Consider the following 17,306-nt stretch of genomic DNA (forward strand, 5'->3'; position numbering starts at 1 on the left):
ACTCTACATTCCTCTATTCTACTCTACTCTTCATTCCTCTATTCTACTCTACTCTACTCTACTCTACTCTACTCTACTCTACTCTACTCTACTCTACTCTACTCTTTCCATTCTGTTCTGCCACTGGGAAGTCTGTGGCTGACTCCGGGGTCTTGTCCTGGAGGTTTCTCTTGGTTCTGGTTTTTGACACTTGCCTGAAACCACCAGAAGGCTTGTACATTATGCTATCACATAACCAAGGAGGTTATAGGTTGTGTTCCCCTAATCCAGGCATAATGAGGGATCAAGGAAGCAAAAGCCCCCCTCCTCGCCCTCCCCCCCGATATACCTGGTGTCAAGAGCTTTCAAGGTTTTGTTTCGAGGCTGCTGCTCCAAACAGCTGACGGCTGGATTGCCGGCCAGAGGGATGGTCATGGCGCTCAGCACCAAGGAGGTGATTGCCTGAACAGCCAGAACATTGATCTGGGTCCTTTCCATGTCTTCCTGGAAACAAAACAAAAAACAAAACAAAACAAAAAGGGTACAGGTGTCAAGCTAATTTAGGTGGGAATGGGGGTTAACAGGGGGTGGGGTGGGAAGGAAACTTTTGAAAAGAATCAGATGTTTAGGCCTATCTAGGAAAAAGATGCATTTCTACAGAGAGGAAGAAAGAGAGACAGACAGACAGACAGACAGCGAGAGACAGACACACACAGAGACAGACAGAGACACAGAAAGACAGAGAGACAGTGAGAAACACAGAGAGAAACAGAGACAGAGACAGAGACACACACAGAGAGAAACAGAGAACAGAGAGACAAACAGAGACAGACAGAAAAACAGACAGAGACCGAGAGACACACAGAGAGAGAAAGACAGAGACAGAGAGAGACACACAGAGAAACAGAGACAGACAGAGAGAGAGAGAACAGAGAGACAGTGAGAGAGACAGAGAGAGACAGACACAGAGAGAGACAAAGACAGAGACAGAGACAGACACAGACACAGAGAGAGACAGAGAGACACACAGAGAGAAAGACAGAGACACAGAGAGACACAGAGACACAGAGAGAAACAGAGAGAGAGAGAGAACAGAGAGACAATGAGAGACAGAGACAGAGAGAGACAGAGAGAGAGACAGACAGAGAAACAGACAGAGACAGAGAGAGACACAGAGAGAAACAGAGACAGACAGAGAGAGAGAGAACAGAGAGACAGTGAGAGAGACAGAGACAGAGACAGGGAGAGACAGACAGAGAGAGAGAGAGAGAGACAAAGACAGAGAGAGACAGAGACAGAGACACACACACACACACACACACAGAGAGAGAGAGACAGAGACAGAGACAGTGAAAGACACAGAGACAGTGAGAGACAGAGACAGACAGTGAGAGACAGAGACAGAGACAGAGAGCGCCACCAAGGCCAGAGGGCACCAAAGACCCCTGCTTATTTTACCTCTTGCTGGTTTTCCTCCTGATCCATGACGATCGGCTGGGTCACAAGAACTCCCAGGAGGCTGGCCCAGGTTTCCTCAAACTGCATGCGGTTGGTCCACCCTAAAGGTGAAAACCACAGGCTGGCCGTGAGATGGGCGGCTTTAGAAATACGACGCATCAATAAATATTTGGCCTTCCAGAATCCAGAGCCTCTTAGGCTTCTTTATTTAAAACCGGAGGGGACGGCAAAATAATGAGAAACAAATAACACGAGGATCTTTACAGATGCTCTGTGGACCCATGGCTGACTCTCTTCAACTCTGAATCAAGAGGAGATGTGAACTGACCCCCTGGACCGGACAGAATAGGGCAGCGGAGGCGCAGTGGTTAGAATGCAGTATAGCAGGCCAACTCTGCCTACTGCCAGGAGTTCGATCCTGATCAGCTCAAGATTGGCCTCAGCCTTCCATCCTTCCGAGGTGGGTAAAATGAGGACCCAGATTGTTGGGGGCAAGAGGCTGACTCTGTAAACCATTCAGAGAGAGCTGTAAAGAACTGTGAAGCGGTATATAAGTCTAAGTGCTATTCTCTCTCTCTCCTCTTCCTCCTTCCTTCCTTCCTTCCTTCCTTCCTTCCTTCCTTCCTTCCTTCCTTCTTTCCTTCCTTCCTTCCTTCCTCTCTCCCTCCCTCCCTGAACAGTAGTTAGAATGCATTATGGCAGGCTAATTCTGGCTGACTGCTGACTGCCAGCATCCTTGCCATCCTTCCGAGGTCATTAAAATGAGGACCCATAGGCTGACTCTGTAAACTGCTTTAGAGAGAGCTGTAAAGCATCTGTGAAGCGGTATGTAACTCTAAGGGCTACTGCTATTTTCCTTCCTTCCTTCCTTCCTTCCTTCCTTCCTTCCTTCCTTCCTTCCTTCCTTCCTTTCCTTTCCTTTCCTTTCCTTTCCCTTCCTTCCTTTCCTTTCCTTTCCTTTCCTTTCCTTTTCCTTCCTTCCTTCCTTCCTTCCTTCCTTCCTTCCTTCCTTCCTTCCTTCCTTCCCTCCCTCCCTCCCTCCCTCCCTCCCTCCTTCTTGGCTGCCTGCAATTTGGCAGTTCGAATCTCACCAGGCTCAAGGTCGACTCAGCCTTCCATCTTTCCAAGGTGGGTAAAATGAGGACCCGGATTGTGGGGGCAATAAGCTGACTTTGTATAAAAAAGAACACCACTTGGGGGGGGGGGCAAAGCCCTACTAAGCAGGTATATACAAAAGTATGAAGGCTATTGCTTAATGCATTGTAAGCTGCCCTGAGTCTCCGGAGAAGGGCGGCATATAAATCGAACCAATAAATAAATAAATATAACTCTAAGGGCTATTGCTGTTGCTATCTTTATGTCCCTGTTCTCAGGAACTCTTCCTGAGTTGGCTCTTCAGACCTACAACAGCTGCTTAGGGTGGCAGAGAATTGCAGGCAAATTCACTCAGAACTAAAACTTTTTAACAGGGATTTTAAAATGTTAACCTGTACCAAAAGCCTTCAGCTTTTCATGCCTGAAACTCATTTCCAGTCTCCGGACTTACCCAATGTGTTAATTCGGTAGATAAATTCTTTGAAGACTTCTCTCTCTTGGAGAAATTCCACTGGGATTTCTGGAAACGTCGTGCCGAATTCACCTGTCGGCTTTGGGGACCAGCCCAATTTCCAGACCTATCACGACATAGAAGGGTGAAGAAATGGTTACTGTATTTTTCGGAGTATAAGATGCACCTTTTTCCCCCAAAAAAGAGGGTGAAAATCTGGAGGCGTCTTATACTCTGAACGTAGCCCTGACCAGCTTCTCAAACGGAGGTTTCAGAGGCTGAAAAAAGCATCAGAAAAGAAGCTTCAGAAAAGAAGCCCTCAAACAGAACTTCAGAAAAAAAGCCTCCAAACAGAGCTTCAGAAAAAAAGCCCCCAAAACAGAGCTTCAGAAAAAAGCCTCCAAACAGAGCTTCAGAAAAAAAGCCCCCAAAACAGAGCTTCAGAAAAAAAGCCCCCAAAACAGAGCTTCAGAAAAAAGCCTCCAAACAGAGCTTCAGAAAAGAAGCCCCCAAACAGAGCTTCAGAGGCTTTTTTTCTGAAGCTCTGTTTTGGAGGCTTTCAGAGGCAGGAAAAAAATGCAAAAAAAAGCAAGGCACAGAGCTCACAACCAAGGAACCTGTTGCTAAATTTCACCTCTGGGAACAGCTGATTGGGGTTATTCCGGGAGGCCGATCCACCCGCCAATCAGCTTTTTTCTTATTTTCCTCCCCAAAAACTAAGTGCCTCTTATACTCCGAAAAATACAGTAAGTCGATTTGAATTACAACAATTCACTTTAGTGCCCGTTCAAAGTTACAGCATCACTGAAAAAAACACCACAATTGTGTACCACCTGCAAGAAAAGTGGTAAATTGGAGCAAAACTCACTTAACAAATGTCTCACTTAGCCATATAAATTTGGGGCTCCATTGTGGTTGTATGTCGAGGACTACCTGTATACTAATACTAGCGATTTGGAAGCTGTGCTCTTGGGGGCACTTTGTTCCTGAATAAAGACAGATCATTAAAAAGAAGCATGTGCTTGCAATAATAAATATAGGTATCTCAAAATATAAATGCCGTGGCTTCATTCCTTCGAAAACAAGAAAGGACTAAGCAGGAAAACTGCTTCCGCTTCCCGGTTCAGTACGTACCAGGAGGGGAACCCGGGCGTAGCTGTTGACTAATGGCAGCCGAGACAGGCTGATGATGATGTTCCTCAGGACGGGGGTCAGGAATGCGGGGATGGGGCTGTTCTTCTTGTGCCCCAGAGCCAAGACAGACTGCAGGCATTCTACCAACTCGGCTACCACTTCACAAGTTGCCGTAATGGACTCAGAATCTTAAGTGGACAATAAAGCAAACATTTATTATAATAAATTAAGTGGAAGTTAAGAACTGGGAGTATCCATCCATCCATCCATCCATCCACCCAGTAGCTTATCTTGTCTATGCATCCATCCATGCATCCATCCATCCAGTCTATTATGTATCTTATCTTTATGCATGCATGCATCCATCCATTCATGTATCTATCCATCATATCTATCATGCATCCTATCTTATCCATGCATCCATTCATGCATCTATCCATGTCTATCATGTATCTTATCTTTATGCATGCATGCATGCATGCACCCATCCATGATGTCTATCATGTATCCTATCTTATCCATGCATCCATGTCTATCATGTATCCTATCTTTATGCATGCATGCATGCACCCATCCATGTCTATCATGCATCCTATCTTATCCATGCATCCATGCATCCATCCATCCAGTCTATTATGTATCTTATCTTTATGCATGCATGCATCCATCCATTCAAGTATCTATCCATCATATCTATCATGCATCCTATCTTATCCATGCATCCATTCATGGATCTATCCATGTCTATCATGTATCTTATCTTTATGCATGCATGCATGCACCCATCCATGTCTATCATGTATCCTATCTTATCCATGCATCCATGTCTATCATGTATCCTATCTTTATGCATGCATGCATGCACCCATCCATGATGTCTATCATGCATCCTATCTTATCCATGCATCTATCCATGTCTATCATGTATCTTATCTTTATGCATGCATGCATCCATCCATGATGTCTTTCATGCATCCTATCTTATCCATGCATCCATTCATGCATCTATCCATGTCTATCATGTATTTTATCTTTATGCATGCATGCATGCACCCATGATGTCTATCATGTATCCTATCTTTATGCATGCATCCATGCATCCATTCATGCATCTATCTGTCTATCATGTATCTTATCTTTATGCATGCATGCATGCACCCATCCATGTCTATCATGTATCCTATTTTTATGCGTGCATCCATGCATCCATTCATCCTGTCTATCTTGTATCATATCTTATCCATGCATCCATTCATTCATTCATCCATCTACCCATCTATCATGTCTATCATCTATCCTATCCTGTCCATCTGTCCATCATCCATCCATCCAGTTTGATATTAAATGCATGAATATATCTTTGATGCGTGTATGTTTTCCGATTTCCCAAGGATATCCACCAAAGGGAAACTGAGGCTGGAGAAGACATGATGGGGGAAACGTCATTTCTCAACCTTTCTCTTACAGCCTTCAACTCCAGCTATCATCTGGCTAAAAATCACCTCCTCCTAGTAAATCTTACGCTGGTTGTCTTCAGAGCAATTCCCTACACGTAAACCTAAAGTGAAATTCACATCTAACTCTTAAATTGCAACGCATTTGCAGCCACCATTAGATCCAATACAACTCTAAGCTTAGGTAGAATCGTGGCCTATAACTGAAAGAGCCTTGGTGGCGCAGCAGACTAAAGCGCTGTTAAGTAGCACCAGCTGCCTGCAATTACTGCAAGTTCAAATCTCACCAGGCTCAAGGTTGACTCAGCCTTCCATCCTTCCGAGGTAGGTAAAATGAGGACCCGGATTGTGGGGGCAATAAGCTGACTTTGTATAAAAAAAAAAGAACACCGCTTAGGGGCCCCCGAAAGCCCTACTAAGCAGGTATATACAAAAGTATGAAGGCTATTGCTTAACGCATTGTAAGCCGCCCTGAGTCTCCGGAGAAGGGCGGCATATAAATCGAACCAATAAATAAATAATAAATAATAAATAAATAAATAAATAAATAAATAAATAAATAAATAAATAAATAATCAAACAAACAAACAAACAAACAAACAAACAAACAAACAAACAAACTTTTTATCCTTACTTGGTGTTTGTGAACCTCTTTCGTTCTCACTGCCAGCCTTCTGAATCTTCTTTCTTTTCTCTGGACTCAGCAGACGATTTCCTGGTTCAATTGCCACTAAATCAGACGGAAGCAACACGTATTTTCCAAAAAAGATCTCTGATGGCACACCTGAACTTCAGCAAAAGTTTCTGAAGAAACTTCAGAATACAGACTCGCTCCAACTCCTAAAGTTTTGGGTTTGTTTTTTTTTTGTCTTGTGCCTGGAGTGAGTGAGTGGATTTTTTTCCCCCCCTAGAACTTCCCTCACCCCATTTACATTCATTTTCTTTGACAGGGAGAGCAGTCTGGGACAGTGGTTAAAGACACTGGACTGGAGGCCAGGAAGACACGCTTCTAGACCTGCTCTAGGCACAAAAGCAGCTGGTGAATTTGGGGAAATCTCTGTCCCTCAAGCCTTAGGAAGGAACTATCTGGGACAAACCACTCGTTTCCCCCCAAGCCTGCAAGAACTTGCCTGCAATCAAGACTGACTTGAAGGCATAAACAATTTAGAATAGAATAGAATAGAATAGAATAGAATAGAATAGAATAGAATAGAATAGAATAGAATAGAATAGAATAGAATAGAATAGAATAGAACAGAACAGAACAGAACAGATATTGCAAAAGAATCGAATAGAATCAAATCATATAAATATTGGAAAAGAATAGAACAGAATAGAATAAATATTGGAAAAGCATAGAATAGAATAGAATAGAATAGAGTAGAGTAGAGTAGAGTAGAGTAGAGTAGAATAGAATAGAATAGAATAGAATAGAATAGAATAGAATAGAATAGAATAGAATAGAATAGAATAGAATAGAATAGATATTGGAAAAGAATTGAATAGAATCATATAAATATTGGAAAAGAATAGAATAGAATAGAATAGAATAGAATAGAATAGAATAGAATAGAATAGAATAGAATAAATATTGGAAAAGCATAGAATAGAATAGAATAGAATAGAATAGAATAGAATAGAATAGAGTAGAGTAGAGTAGAGTAGAGTAGAGTAGAGTAGAGTAGAGTAGAGTAGAGTAGAGTAGAGTAGAATAGAATAGAATAGAATAGATATTGGAAAAGAATTGAATAGAATCATATAAATATTGGAAAAGAATAGAATAGAATAAATATTGGAAAAGCATAGAATAGAATAGAATAGAATAGAATAGAATAGAATAGAATAGAATAGAATAGAATAGAATAGAATAGAATAGATATTGGAAAAGAATCGAATCAAATAAATATTGAAAAAGAATCGAATAGAATAAATATTGGAAAAGAATAGAATAGAATATTATAATATAAAATAGAATATTATAATATCGTATCATTTTAATGTAATATAATATATAAAATATATTATAAAACATAAAATATAATAGAATATTAGAATATCATATCATTTTAATATATAATATAAATACAATACTACTATTATATAATATAAAATAGATTAGAATATCACATCATTAATATATTATAATATAAAATAAAATATATTAGCATATTAGATTAGAATATCATATCATTTTAATATAATATATTATATTATAAAATATAAAATATAATAGAACATTAGAATATCATATCATTTTAATATAATATAAGTACAATATTATACTATTGTATAATATGAAATATAATCTTAGAATCTTAGAATATCGTATCATTATATATAATATCATATCATATCATATGATATAATATAATACAAATAAAGTAATAAAGTAAAATAACAAAAAATAAAATAAAGTAACACTTGACAGTAGCCTCTCATTCTCCGCTGCTGAAGGTGATAAAATGAAAGGAAATAAAAGGTTCCAAATTCAGGTAAACGAGACAATTGGGAATTGACTTACTGGATGCCCTGAAGTGAAAACGTGTGAAAAGCACTGAAGGAAAAGCTGAGGGAAGGGAGTGAAACCGGACCGGGGGTGGGGGAGAGGAGATGGGGTGGGGGGGCCTCACCTGCTTCCAGGATGAATCGGGTGCAGTGGATGAGGGAGGAGGCCTGGCTGCTGTTCTCTGCTGATGCCCAGAGATTCCACAGCTCCGTCTGTTGCAACGCCAGGCAACAGCAATCCAGCACAGCCTGGAGATCCATACTTAGGGGAACCTGCTTGCGTGCTAAGTGCCAAGACAGGATCTGTTAGGACAAGAATAAGCAGAGTTGGAAGGGACCTTAGAGGTGTAGCCAATCCTATCCCTTTCAGACAAGTGGCTGTCCAGTCTCGTCTTTAAAGACACCAGTGTTAGGGCACCCACAACTTCTGGAGGCAAGTTGTTCCACTGATTAATTGTTCTCACTGTCAGAAAAAATCCTCTTTAGTTCCAGGTTGCTTCTCTCCTTGATGAGTTTCCATCCGTTGCTTCTTGTCCTGCCCTCAGGTGCTTTGGAGAAGAGGTTGACCCCCTCTTCTTTGGGGTAACCCCTCAAATATTGGAAGACTCGGCTATCATGTCCCCCCTAGTCCTTCTTTTCATTAAAGTAGACATACCCAGTTCCTGCAACCGTTCTCCATTATGTTTTAGCCTTCAGTTTTCTGATAATCTTTATTGATTTATTGTACTTTTTCCAGAGCCTCAACATCTTTATTATATTATGGTGACCAAAACTGGATGCAATATTCCAAGTGTGGTCTTACCAAGGCACCAATTATGTATCATCATCATCATCATCATCATCATTATTTCTTTTATTCATTAAACATGAAACTCAGTCAACTGGACACTTAAAAATGCATCACAATTACCATTGACTGGTGCTAATGGTTGATACAAGTTGCTGCCAGCATCCTAGGGATCAACCAAGTACCTTCTTAAGATGTACCATGTTCCGAGTAGCGCAGTTTTTTGCAGTTCCACTACTGTTATTGCAGGAAGTTGCAATTTCTTGATTATTTCCTCCTCCTCCTCCTCCTCCTCCTCCTCCTCCTCCTCCTCTTCTTATTAATTTAATTATTTAGATAATTTAAAGTTTGTTTCAATAATTACTGAAATAAATTATTTAAAGGCACCATCATCCTCTGATCAGGAAAAGCTTTAAGGGGCTGATATTTCCATTAAGCTTTGTAATTTCAAAGCCTCGAAAACGGCTCGGAAAAAGCCTTAAAAACGAGCTGAAAAAAAGCCTCAAAAAAGGGCTGAAAAAAGCCCTGAAATTATTATTTTTTTATTTAGTTATAAGTTAGTTTTATTTATAATTATTATTTTAATTATTTAGATTATTTAAAGTTTATTTCAATAATTACTGAAATAAATTACTTATAGGCACCATCATCCTCTGATCAGGAAAAGCTTTACGGGGCTGATATTTCCAATAAGCTTTGTAATTTCAAAGCCTCGAAAACAGCCCGGAAAAAGCCTTAAAAACGAGCTGAAAAAAAGCCTCAAAAAAGGGCTGAAAAAAGCCCTGAAAACGGGCCGAAAAAAGGCCTGGAAAAGGCCCAAAAAATGGAGCGTGTGGAGGCCAAAAAATGGCCGGCGGGTGGGGCTTCGGCAATATTCAGTCTTTAAGATGCAGATATTTTCACCCCCTTTTGGGAGACAAAAAAGTGTGTCTTATAGTCCAAAAAATGTGGTACATTCCCCCCCCCCCACCCCAAAATATCGTGATCGCCCTTACCTCTAGCAGCATCACAACGAACTTCACAATGTCGTTTTCCTTCTCCGGAGGAATGCGAAGGGAAGTTGGCAGTTTGGAAAGTGACACCAGATACTGACTTAAAGCCTGAGCTAAAACCATTGCGAATTGAAACATTTCTGGGTCTCCTGTGTGGGGGAGAAAATACACACACACACACAATGTCATAACACAAATCGCGTTGTGATTTGGTCTCCTCTTTCAAATTTCTGAGGACCCAAGAAAACAGTTCAGTCACGGAAAAGATCCTTTCTTGAAAATGGGCAAAATCATTCTGTCCCACTCCGGGAGCCGTTAGGGACCTATTTCTCCAGCTACCCCTCAACCCACTTTCCACAAGAAAAAACACACACATTATTATTCTCCCATCAGCAAGAGCCGACAACTGTCGGAAGAAAAACCCACTCTGGTCCCAAGCTGGGAGAAAGACACTGAAAATAAAATGGAGGCTGGCTGCAGGATAGAAGGTATCTGTTTATTTGGATACCAGAAACTTCAGTGACAGCAGAAAATGTTTCTGGGGTGGCTTCCTAATTGGCTGGGTGAGTGGATGGATTTTCATAGGGTTCTGGCGTTTGGTGATTGAGATGCTCCAGGGGGGTTGTGCAATGTAGTGAGCCTTGTGACTTTTACTATTCTAATGGCCGTGGGTTAATCCTATTATGTCCTAAAAGTCATGTCCCGTCCTTAGAATTTGGGCAGGGGAATGTAAATTCTTAATTCCCATCAGCTCCAGCCTTCTGTATGGCTGAAGATGTTTTGTTTATGAATAAGATGGCTTGACTTTCTTCATAGGTACAAAATTTCTATCTCTAGAGGCTTCTTCTGGAGGCTACGGCAGGAAGGCTGGGGCTGCTTTCTGCCTTTGTTAAGATTTTTTCTCTGTTCTGACCCAGCTCCCCAAACACGACAAACCTTCTGACGTGGACTCAAAAGATTCCTTTATTAGGAATGCCAGCAGCCCCGGCAAAACGTTTTCTCTCACAGGCTAGAAAGTTTGTCTGGCAGGGAGTTGAATAGTTGCCTGCTACATCCATTCATCTCCGCCCCCTGCCTTTGATCCCCACAGCTAGGGTGGGGCTTCGCTAGCAGCGGTGGCTGTTCCATCCCAAGGACCGGCCCATAGATTTCCACGGCTCTCCTCTCCTCTGCCTTCTGTGCATTTGCATGTCAGGGCACTGGACCCAGCTGTTCCTCCTCATCCTCATCAGCCACTTCCAGACCTGGGGGCTGTTGACTCTCTATTTGAGGGCTGACAGATGACCCAGACTCCGCCTCTCTCTCTCTCTCTCTCTGCCAGCTCCATTCCCTCTTCCCTCTTGGAGCTCTCAGGTTGCCTTGATGCTGACTCTGACTCCCACACTTCCTCCTCCTCCTCTGATTTGGTTGCTGGAGGGGCCGGCTACCGACAAGCCACAGCATTCTCCATTTCTCCTTTTTGGGAAATATAGACACTACAAAGAACCTGTCGCAACAATCCCTCCTCTCAAATACAAGAAACGCAACCAAGACCTTGTGATTGGGTCACAGGTAAACCAAGACACAACTGACGAGAGATGCCGTGTTTGCAAAAAGCCCAATGGAGGCAGACCCCCTGACAACACAGCCCACAAAAGGCGCCAAAGCGTTTCTGGCTGTGAGGAGTTGCCCGCTCCAATGGGGAGATCTTGCATGCCGGATATGCCAGTGCCAAAGAGAATGTGCCAAGAAAAGCCAGCCCAATCCTCTGTCCCATCTCACCATAAATATTGCTGAGTTTGTTCCAGTACGGGGACGATCCCACCGGCTGCGTCGGCTGGAAGACTTGATGGTTGGCGGGGAGTTTGTTCACCACTTCGGTCACCTGGTGCAGCGTGACCAGGCGGGCGGCTTCAAAATGGCTCCTCAGCCCTCGGGAGAGTTCCTGCCCGCCCAGGCTCAAACACGGGGCGAGGAGGCTGATGTTGAAATCCTGAAAAGAGCCAAGCAGCAGTAAGACAAACTCTGTTCACAGCCAGGAGTTCAGTCCTGACTCAGCCTTCCATCCTTCTGAAGTGGGTAAAATGAGGAGCCAGATTGCTGGGGGCAAGAGGCTGACTCTGTAAACCGCTTAGAGAGGGCTGGAAAGCTCTGTGAAGCGGTATATAAGTCTAAGAGGTATTGCTATGGCTATTGTTTTTCTTTCAGAGCAATTTAAGGATTGATAAGGAGGAGATGGTTCCCCCCTCCTTCGTTTTGGACAGACATGGCTAACGATTGGGAAAACGTCCGACTACACCCTCTCGAATTTCTTCTAGCTTGCGGACATTAAAGAAGCCGATAGGAAGCTCCCTGGTCTGATTCTGAAATAGTAGAAAATACTCGTAAGCTCGGGTTTTAGATTTGGGGCAGGGGTTTGCTCTCCCAGCTTGTTTCGATTCAGTTTCTGAACGTCACGTTACCAGACTGGGTATCATCATCAGCGGGATTTTCTCCTAACGACGGGGACGTTTCCTTGGCCCATTCCTTCCTCAGCTCCTTTGGGAGGCTGGGTGCATTGGGGGGGGGGGGGGTTGGGTTAAGGATTGTTAACGCTGTGAAGCGGTATATAAGTGCTATTGCTATTCCCACCTGCCTTTGTTATAGAAAGAAGGCTGTTTTCCCTTCGTGGGACAACATGCGCATTACCTGGTGCATCATAAAAGGAATCAATTCCTGTTCTGGAAGCCGATTCATCAGTTCGGCCCCTTCTGGAAGAGCGAAAGCTGATTTTGTGTAGCACTGGGACCTCACGAGTGAACAGAACCAATCCTGGCAGGGAAACAAAAGAGATTAGTAACAGGTATTTATTTGCCTTATATCATAAGGTAATAATCCCTGGTCATTATATTAGATTAATAGGAAAACAGCTCAACCTTACTTTGTCTGGAATTAACGTTTCTAGATCGGGATGGTTCCCTCCATCCAGGGGATGTGCCGTAACCAAAGGTGAGGGGCTTATGGTTTCCAGAGCCACAGTTAGACGAAACCGGTCCAAGAGTGAGTAGAGTCTTTGATGTCTTAAAAAAGAAACAAACAAAAAAAAAACCCAAGAAATCTACCAGATTAGATACTTTGAGAAAGACAGAACTCACTCTTCTGGCGATACAGGTGGTCCTCGATTTACAACAGTTCATTTAGTGACCCTTCAAAGTTACCACAGCAAAAGTGACCTATGACCATTTTTCATACATAGGACCGTTGCAGCGTCTCCATGGTCACATGATCAAAATTATGATGGCTGCCCTGTCCCTATTTACCGTATTTTTCGGAGTATAAGACGCACCTTAGTTTTTGGGGAGGAAAATAAGAAAAAAAGCTGATTGGCGGGTGGATCAGGCTCCCGGAATACCCCCAATCAGCTGTTCCCAGAGGTGAATTTTAGCAACAGGTTCGTTGGTTGTGAGCTCTGTGCCTTGCTTTTTTTCCTGCCTCTGAAACTTCTGAAACTCTGTTTCAGGGAAAACCTTTTTTTCTGCCTCTGAAAGCCTCCGAAACAGAGCTGTGTTTGGAGGCTTTTTTCTGAAGCTTCTTTCAGAGGCTTTTTTTCTGAAGCTCTGTTTGGAGGCTCTTTTACTGAAGCTTTTTTCAGAGGCTTTTATTCTGAAGGACTATCTGTACTCTGTTCAATCTCCTTTCTTTGGTATTAGTATGTAGATTAACCTCTTCCGATCTGTTGGTTATGGTGTCATTCTCCAGATTGTTTAGAATAGTTTGGTTAGAACCTGTACTGATTCTTCTTTTGTTGCTTGCCATATTATTTTAGATAAAAGCCTTTCAGAGGCTTTTTTCCTGAAGCTTCTTTCAGAGGCTTCTTTCAGCCTCTGAAATCTCAGTTAGGGAGGCTGGGCGGGGCTACATTTCGAGTATAAGATGCACCCATATTTTCATCCTCTTTCTGGGGGGTAAAAGTTGCGTCTTATACTCCAAAAATACGGTATTTATTTATTTTCCTTTACAGCAGGGGTGGGGAACCATATGACCCCTTTATGACTTGTGGACTTCAACTCCCAGAATTCCCCACCCCTGCTTTATAGCCTTTAACCAACCTGTGACAATTGATACGGTGCAATTTTAAACAATTCCATTAATGGATTATTTTCATGGTCAATTCTTGATAGCTTATTAAATTGGATTTAGGAGAAATCAGTCTCTCGAAGAAGTTCAAACTGACTTACTAAATTTAAATGTCCTCCACTGCAGCTATATAGTTAAAGGAAGTCATAATAATAGTCCAGATGTAAATATAATAGTCCAGATGTAAACGAGAGATTGCAATATGGAACAACTTCCTTTGTTTGTAAATTTGAAGGCATTCTTCAAATATTTTTAACGCACTGATTTGGTAAAAGCACATGGTGAACAAGGAACGAGACAGCGTTTCAGTTAAAAGCATGATGAATGCTGAACAGATAGTCCTTGGGTTATGACAGAAATCCCAGCTTTGGTCATAAACCCAAGACCATGGGCCACTAAGCAAGAAACAGCAGGAGGGTCAGGTAATGAAGCGAGGAGAACAATTATAGGAGCTAAACACTGGTTTGCCTAGAATCATTAAGACTTGAGTTAAGAACTTCTGGAATTCTGGAAGGATTGGGTGGCACGGTGGCTCAGTGGTTAAGATGTTGGGCTTGTCAGCTTGAAAGCTGGCACCCTGGGTTCAAGACCCGAGTGCCACCATTTGACGGGGTGAGCTCCCGTCCTTGCCTCTGCCAACCTAGCAGTTCGAAAGCACGAAAGTGCGAGTAGATAAATAGGTAGGTACCATTTCGGTGGGAAGGAAGGTAACAGCGCTCCGTGATGTCATGCTGGCCACATGACCACGGAAATGTCTCCCGACAATCCCAAAGGTGCTTTTTTTCAAGAGGCAATTGGACTTTCTTGTTTTTTCCTTTTGAAGACGTTTCGCTTCTCATCCAAGAAGCTTCTTCGGCTCTGATAGAATAGTATCCAAGAAGTTTCTTGGATGAGAAGCGAAACGTCTTCAAAGAAAAAACAAGAAAATCCAGTTGCCTCCTGAAAAAATGCACCTTTGGGACGACCATAGAGAATCTCTACAGACTTTTAGCTATACAATTTGGGATGAAGACCCTTGGAATGGCATGGGAGTAGGAATGGATTCCCAGAGGAAAAAATTGCAGACTACAGGAACCATTTGCATCACTCAAGTGACCCCGAGGACACAGATAAACCTCCAAGTGGCCTCAACGACCCCCTAAAAGGATGCAAATGACCAGTTGTTTGCAAGAAGTGTAAATCCTTCCCTTCCCCATTATCCTGTCAGAGCTGAAGAAGCTTCTGGAATGAGAAGCGAAATGTCTTCAAAAGGATAAAAACTACAAACTCCAATTGCACCCCCTAAAGTCAGTGACGACTAGCAGAGTAAAATCCGCAGGGATTCATTTTCGGGGAGAGGGGAAAAAGCTTGGCAAATATTTGGCCACTTTCCATATTCTGAAAAAAAAAAAAAAAATCCATTAGGATCCTCACCTGTGGGCTAATCCGGTGTTCTGCAGATATTCCTGAATTCGGTCCAGCTCTTCAACTGGCAACTGAACCGTGCTGTTCTGCATCAAAAAGAAAGAAAGAAAGAAAGAAAGAAAGAAAGAAAGAAAGAAAGAAAGAAAGAAAGAAAGAAAGAAAGAAAGAAAGAAAGAAAGAAAGAAAGAAAGAAAGAAAGAAAGAAAGAAAGAAAGAAAGAAAGAAAGAAAGAAAAACAGGAAAGTCGCGTCAGTTTTGAGAATGAAAAGCTGAAGTTGCCAACACTGGCCGTAAAATACACTTAACTCGAAAAGACTGAGTTATAAAGAACGTGGCTCGTTTCTGAGCTGAGTCTAGGTTAGAAGGTCAAGGCGTAGGTTTTACGAATGAATTTGTGCTAACCATGCAAGGTAGGACTGGAAAGGAGCAAGCAAATCACCGAATCAACCCTGACCCCTCAACTCAGAATACGGTAGCGGCCAAAGTTGTGGAAAGTGTATTTTCTAAAACTAGCTAATAACACCACTTTGGGGTTTTTTGGGGGGGAGTAGTACCATAAAATTATATATCAATGGAAAGATAATTTCATCAAGAATGTAATGCAATAGCTTTTATGAAGGGTTTGCTATTAGATTAGCAGTTACAGGATAAAGAAGAAAAAGGAAACCGGTAGAAAAAACGAAATATACAAAAATTATGACCATAGAAAAATGAGATACACAAAAATTATCCCCATGTCAGTTAATAACTAATACTTAGTTGGGTAACTTTTAGCATGAATTACGGCCTTACAACGTCTTCCCATGGAGGGAACCAAGTCTTTGAGTTCTGCAGCTGTGATAATGTGAAACCAAGATTGAATGATGGCTTCTATTAACTGGGTTTTATTGCTGGGTCGCTTCTGACTAACCAGTTTCTTTAGTCCCCTCCATAGATTTTCCATTGGGTTTAAGATCTGGGCTATTCCCAGGCCATTCCAGCAGTGGAAAAGGATTCTCTTGAAACTCCCCCACAAAAAGTGGTGTTATTAGCCATCAAACCTCAAAAATACACTTTTCCCAAAAGATTTCCACAATTTTGGCCACTACTGTAAGGGACTGCTCAGGTTCTCCTTGAGGACAAACAGGAACGGCGCTATGACAATTCGCCACGGCCAATTTGCCACGGGACAAGAGTTACACTAATATCGAAGAAATGGAGTAGAATCGCCAAAGAAAGGATACAAAAGATGGGACAGGAGGAAATGTGAATGGCACATAAAATAATTTTTAAATTTATTTTAAAGCGTTAAACCGAATAGTTAAATTGTCCCACAGTGAGTTGGCCACAGGGACCAAGTGGCCTCAACGACTCTCTAAAAAGGATGCAAATGACCAGCTGTCTGCAAGGAGTATAAATCTTTCCATTCCCCGCCATTCAGTCAGAGCTGAAGAAGCTTCTTGGATGAGAAGCGAAACATCTTCAAAAGAAAAAGAGTCCAGTTGCCTCTTGAAAAAAAACAGAACGTTTGGGACAACCATGATCTGGATGGTGGAGGATCTCCCTAGACATGAGGGGGGTGTGTGGTTCTCAGCACTCCCCGATCAGGCTGAGATGTGCATTTGGCCATGTGGTGATGGGTGTTCGTTAGATTTAGCCTACCCACCTCCAAGAGCGCAAAGCAAAGCGGTGAGTTTAATTCTGCTTTTATGACTATTATTGTAAAACTCCGCATTGGGGACAGGAAGGGCATCCGGCCAGTAAACACTCAGCTCCATTCTCTCTCTGGGCACAATGAAGAATGTATCTGCTGAACAAAAACTCCGCCCTGGAGACAGGAAGGGCATCCGGCCAGTAAACACTCAGCTCCATTCTCTCTCTGGGCACAATGAAGAATGTATCTGCTGAACAAAAACTCCGCCCTGGAGACAGGAAGGGCATCCGGCCAGTAAACACTCAGCTCCATTCTCTCT

The 17,306-nt window shown here is 42.3% G+C and overlaps 1 protein-coding gene across 1 annotated transcript in view; it reads right to left on the reverse strand.

The window, feature by feature from the left end:
• Nucleotides 1–17,306, reverse strand: part of HTT (huntingtin) — a 103,458-nt gene that overhangs the window by 19,011 nt on the left and 67,141 nt on the right. Inside the window, 11 exon segments of the mRNA XM_070948925.1 lie at nt 329–483; nt 1,438–1,538; nt 2,984–3,110; nt 4,118–4,305; nt 6,206–6,301; nt 8,202–8,379; nt 9,859–10,004; nt 11,617–11,827; nt 12,523–12,645; nt 12,755–12,893; nt 15,364–15,440. Coding sequence (XP_070805026.1) covers nt 329–483; nt 1,438–1,538; nt 2,984–3,110; nt 4,118–4,305; nt 6,206–6,301; nt 8,202–8,379; nt 9,859–10,004; nt 11,617–11,827; nt 12,523–12,645; nt 12,755–12,893; nt 15,364–15,440 — 1,541 coding nt within the window.

The sequence above is a fragment of the Pituophis catenifer genome, unplaced genomic scaffold, assembly GCF_029215685.1.
Source record: "Pituophis catenifer annectens isolate HBS135680 unplaced genomic scaffold, rPitCat1.0.hap2 SCAF_8, whole genome shotgun sequence".
NCBI classification, from domain to species: domain Eukaryota; kingdom Metazoa; phylum Chordata; class Lepidosauria; order Squamata; family Colubridae; genus Pituophis; species Pituophis catenifer.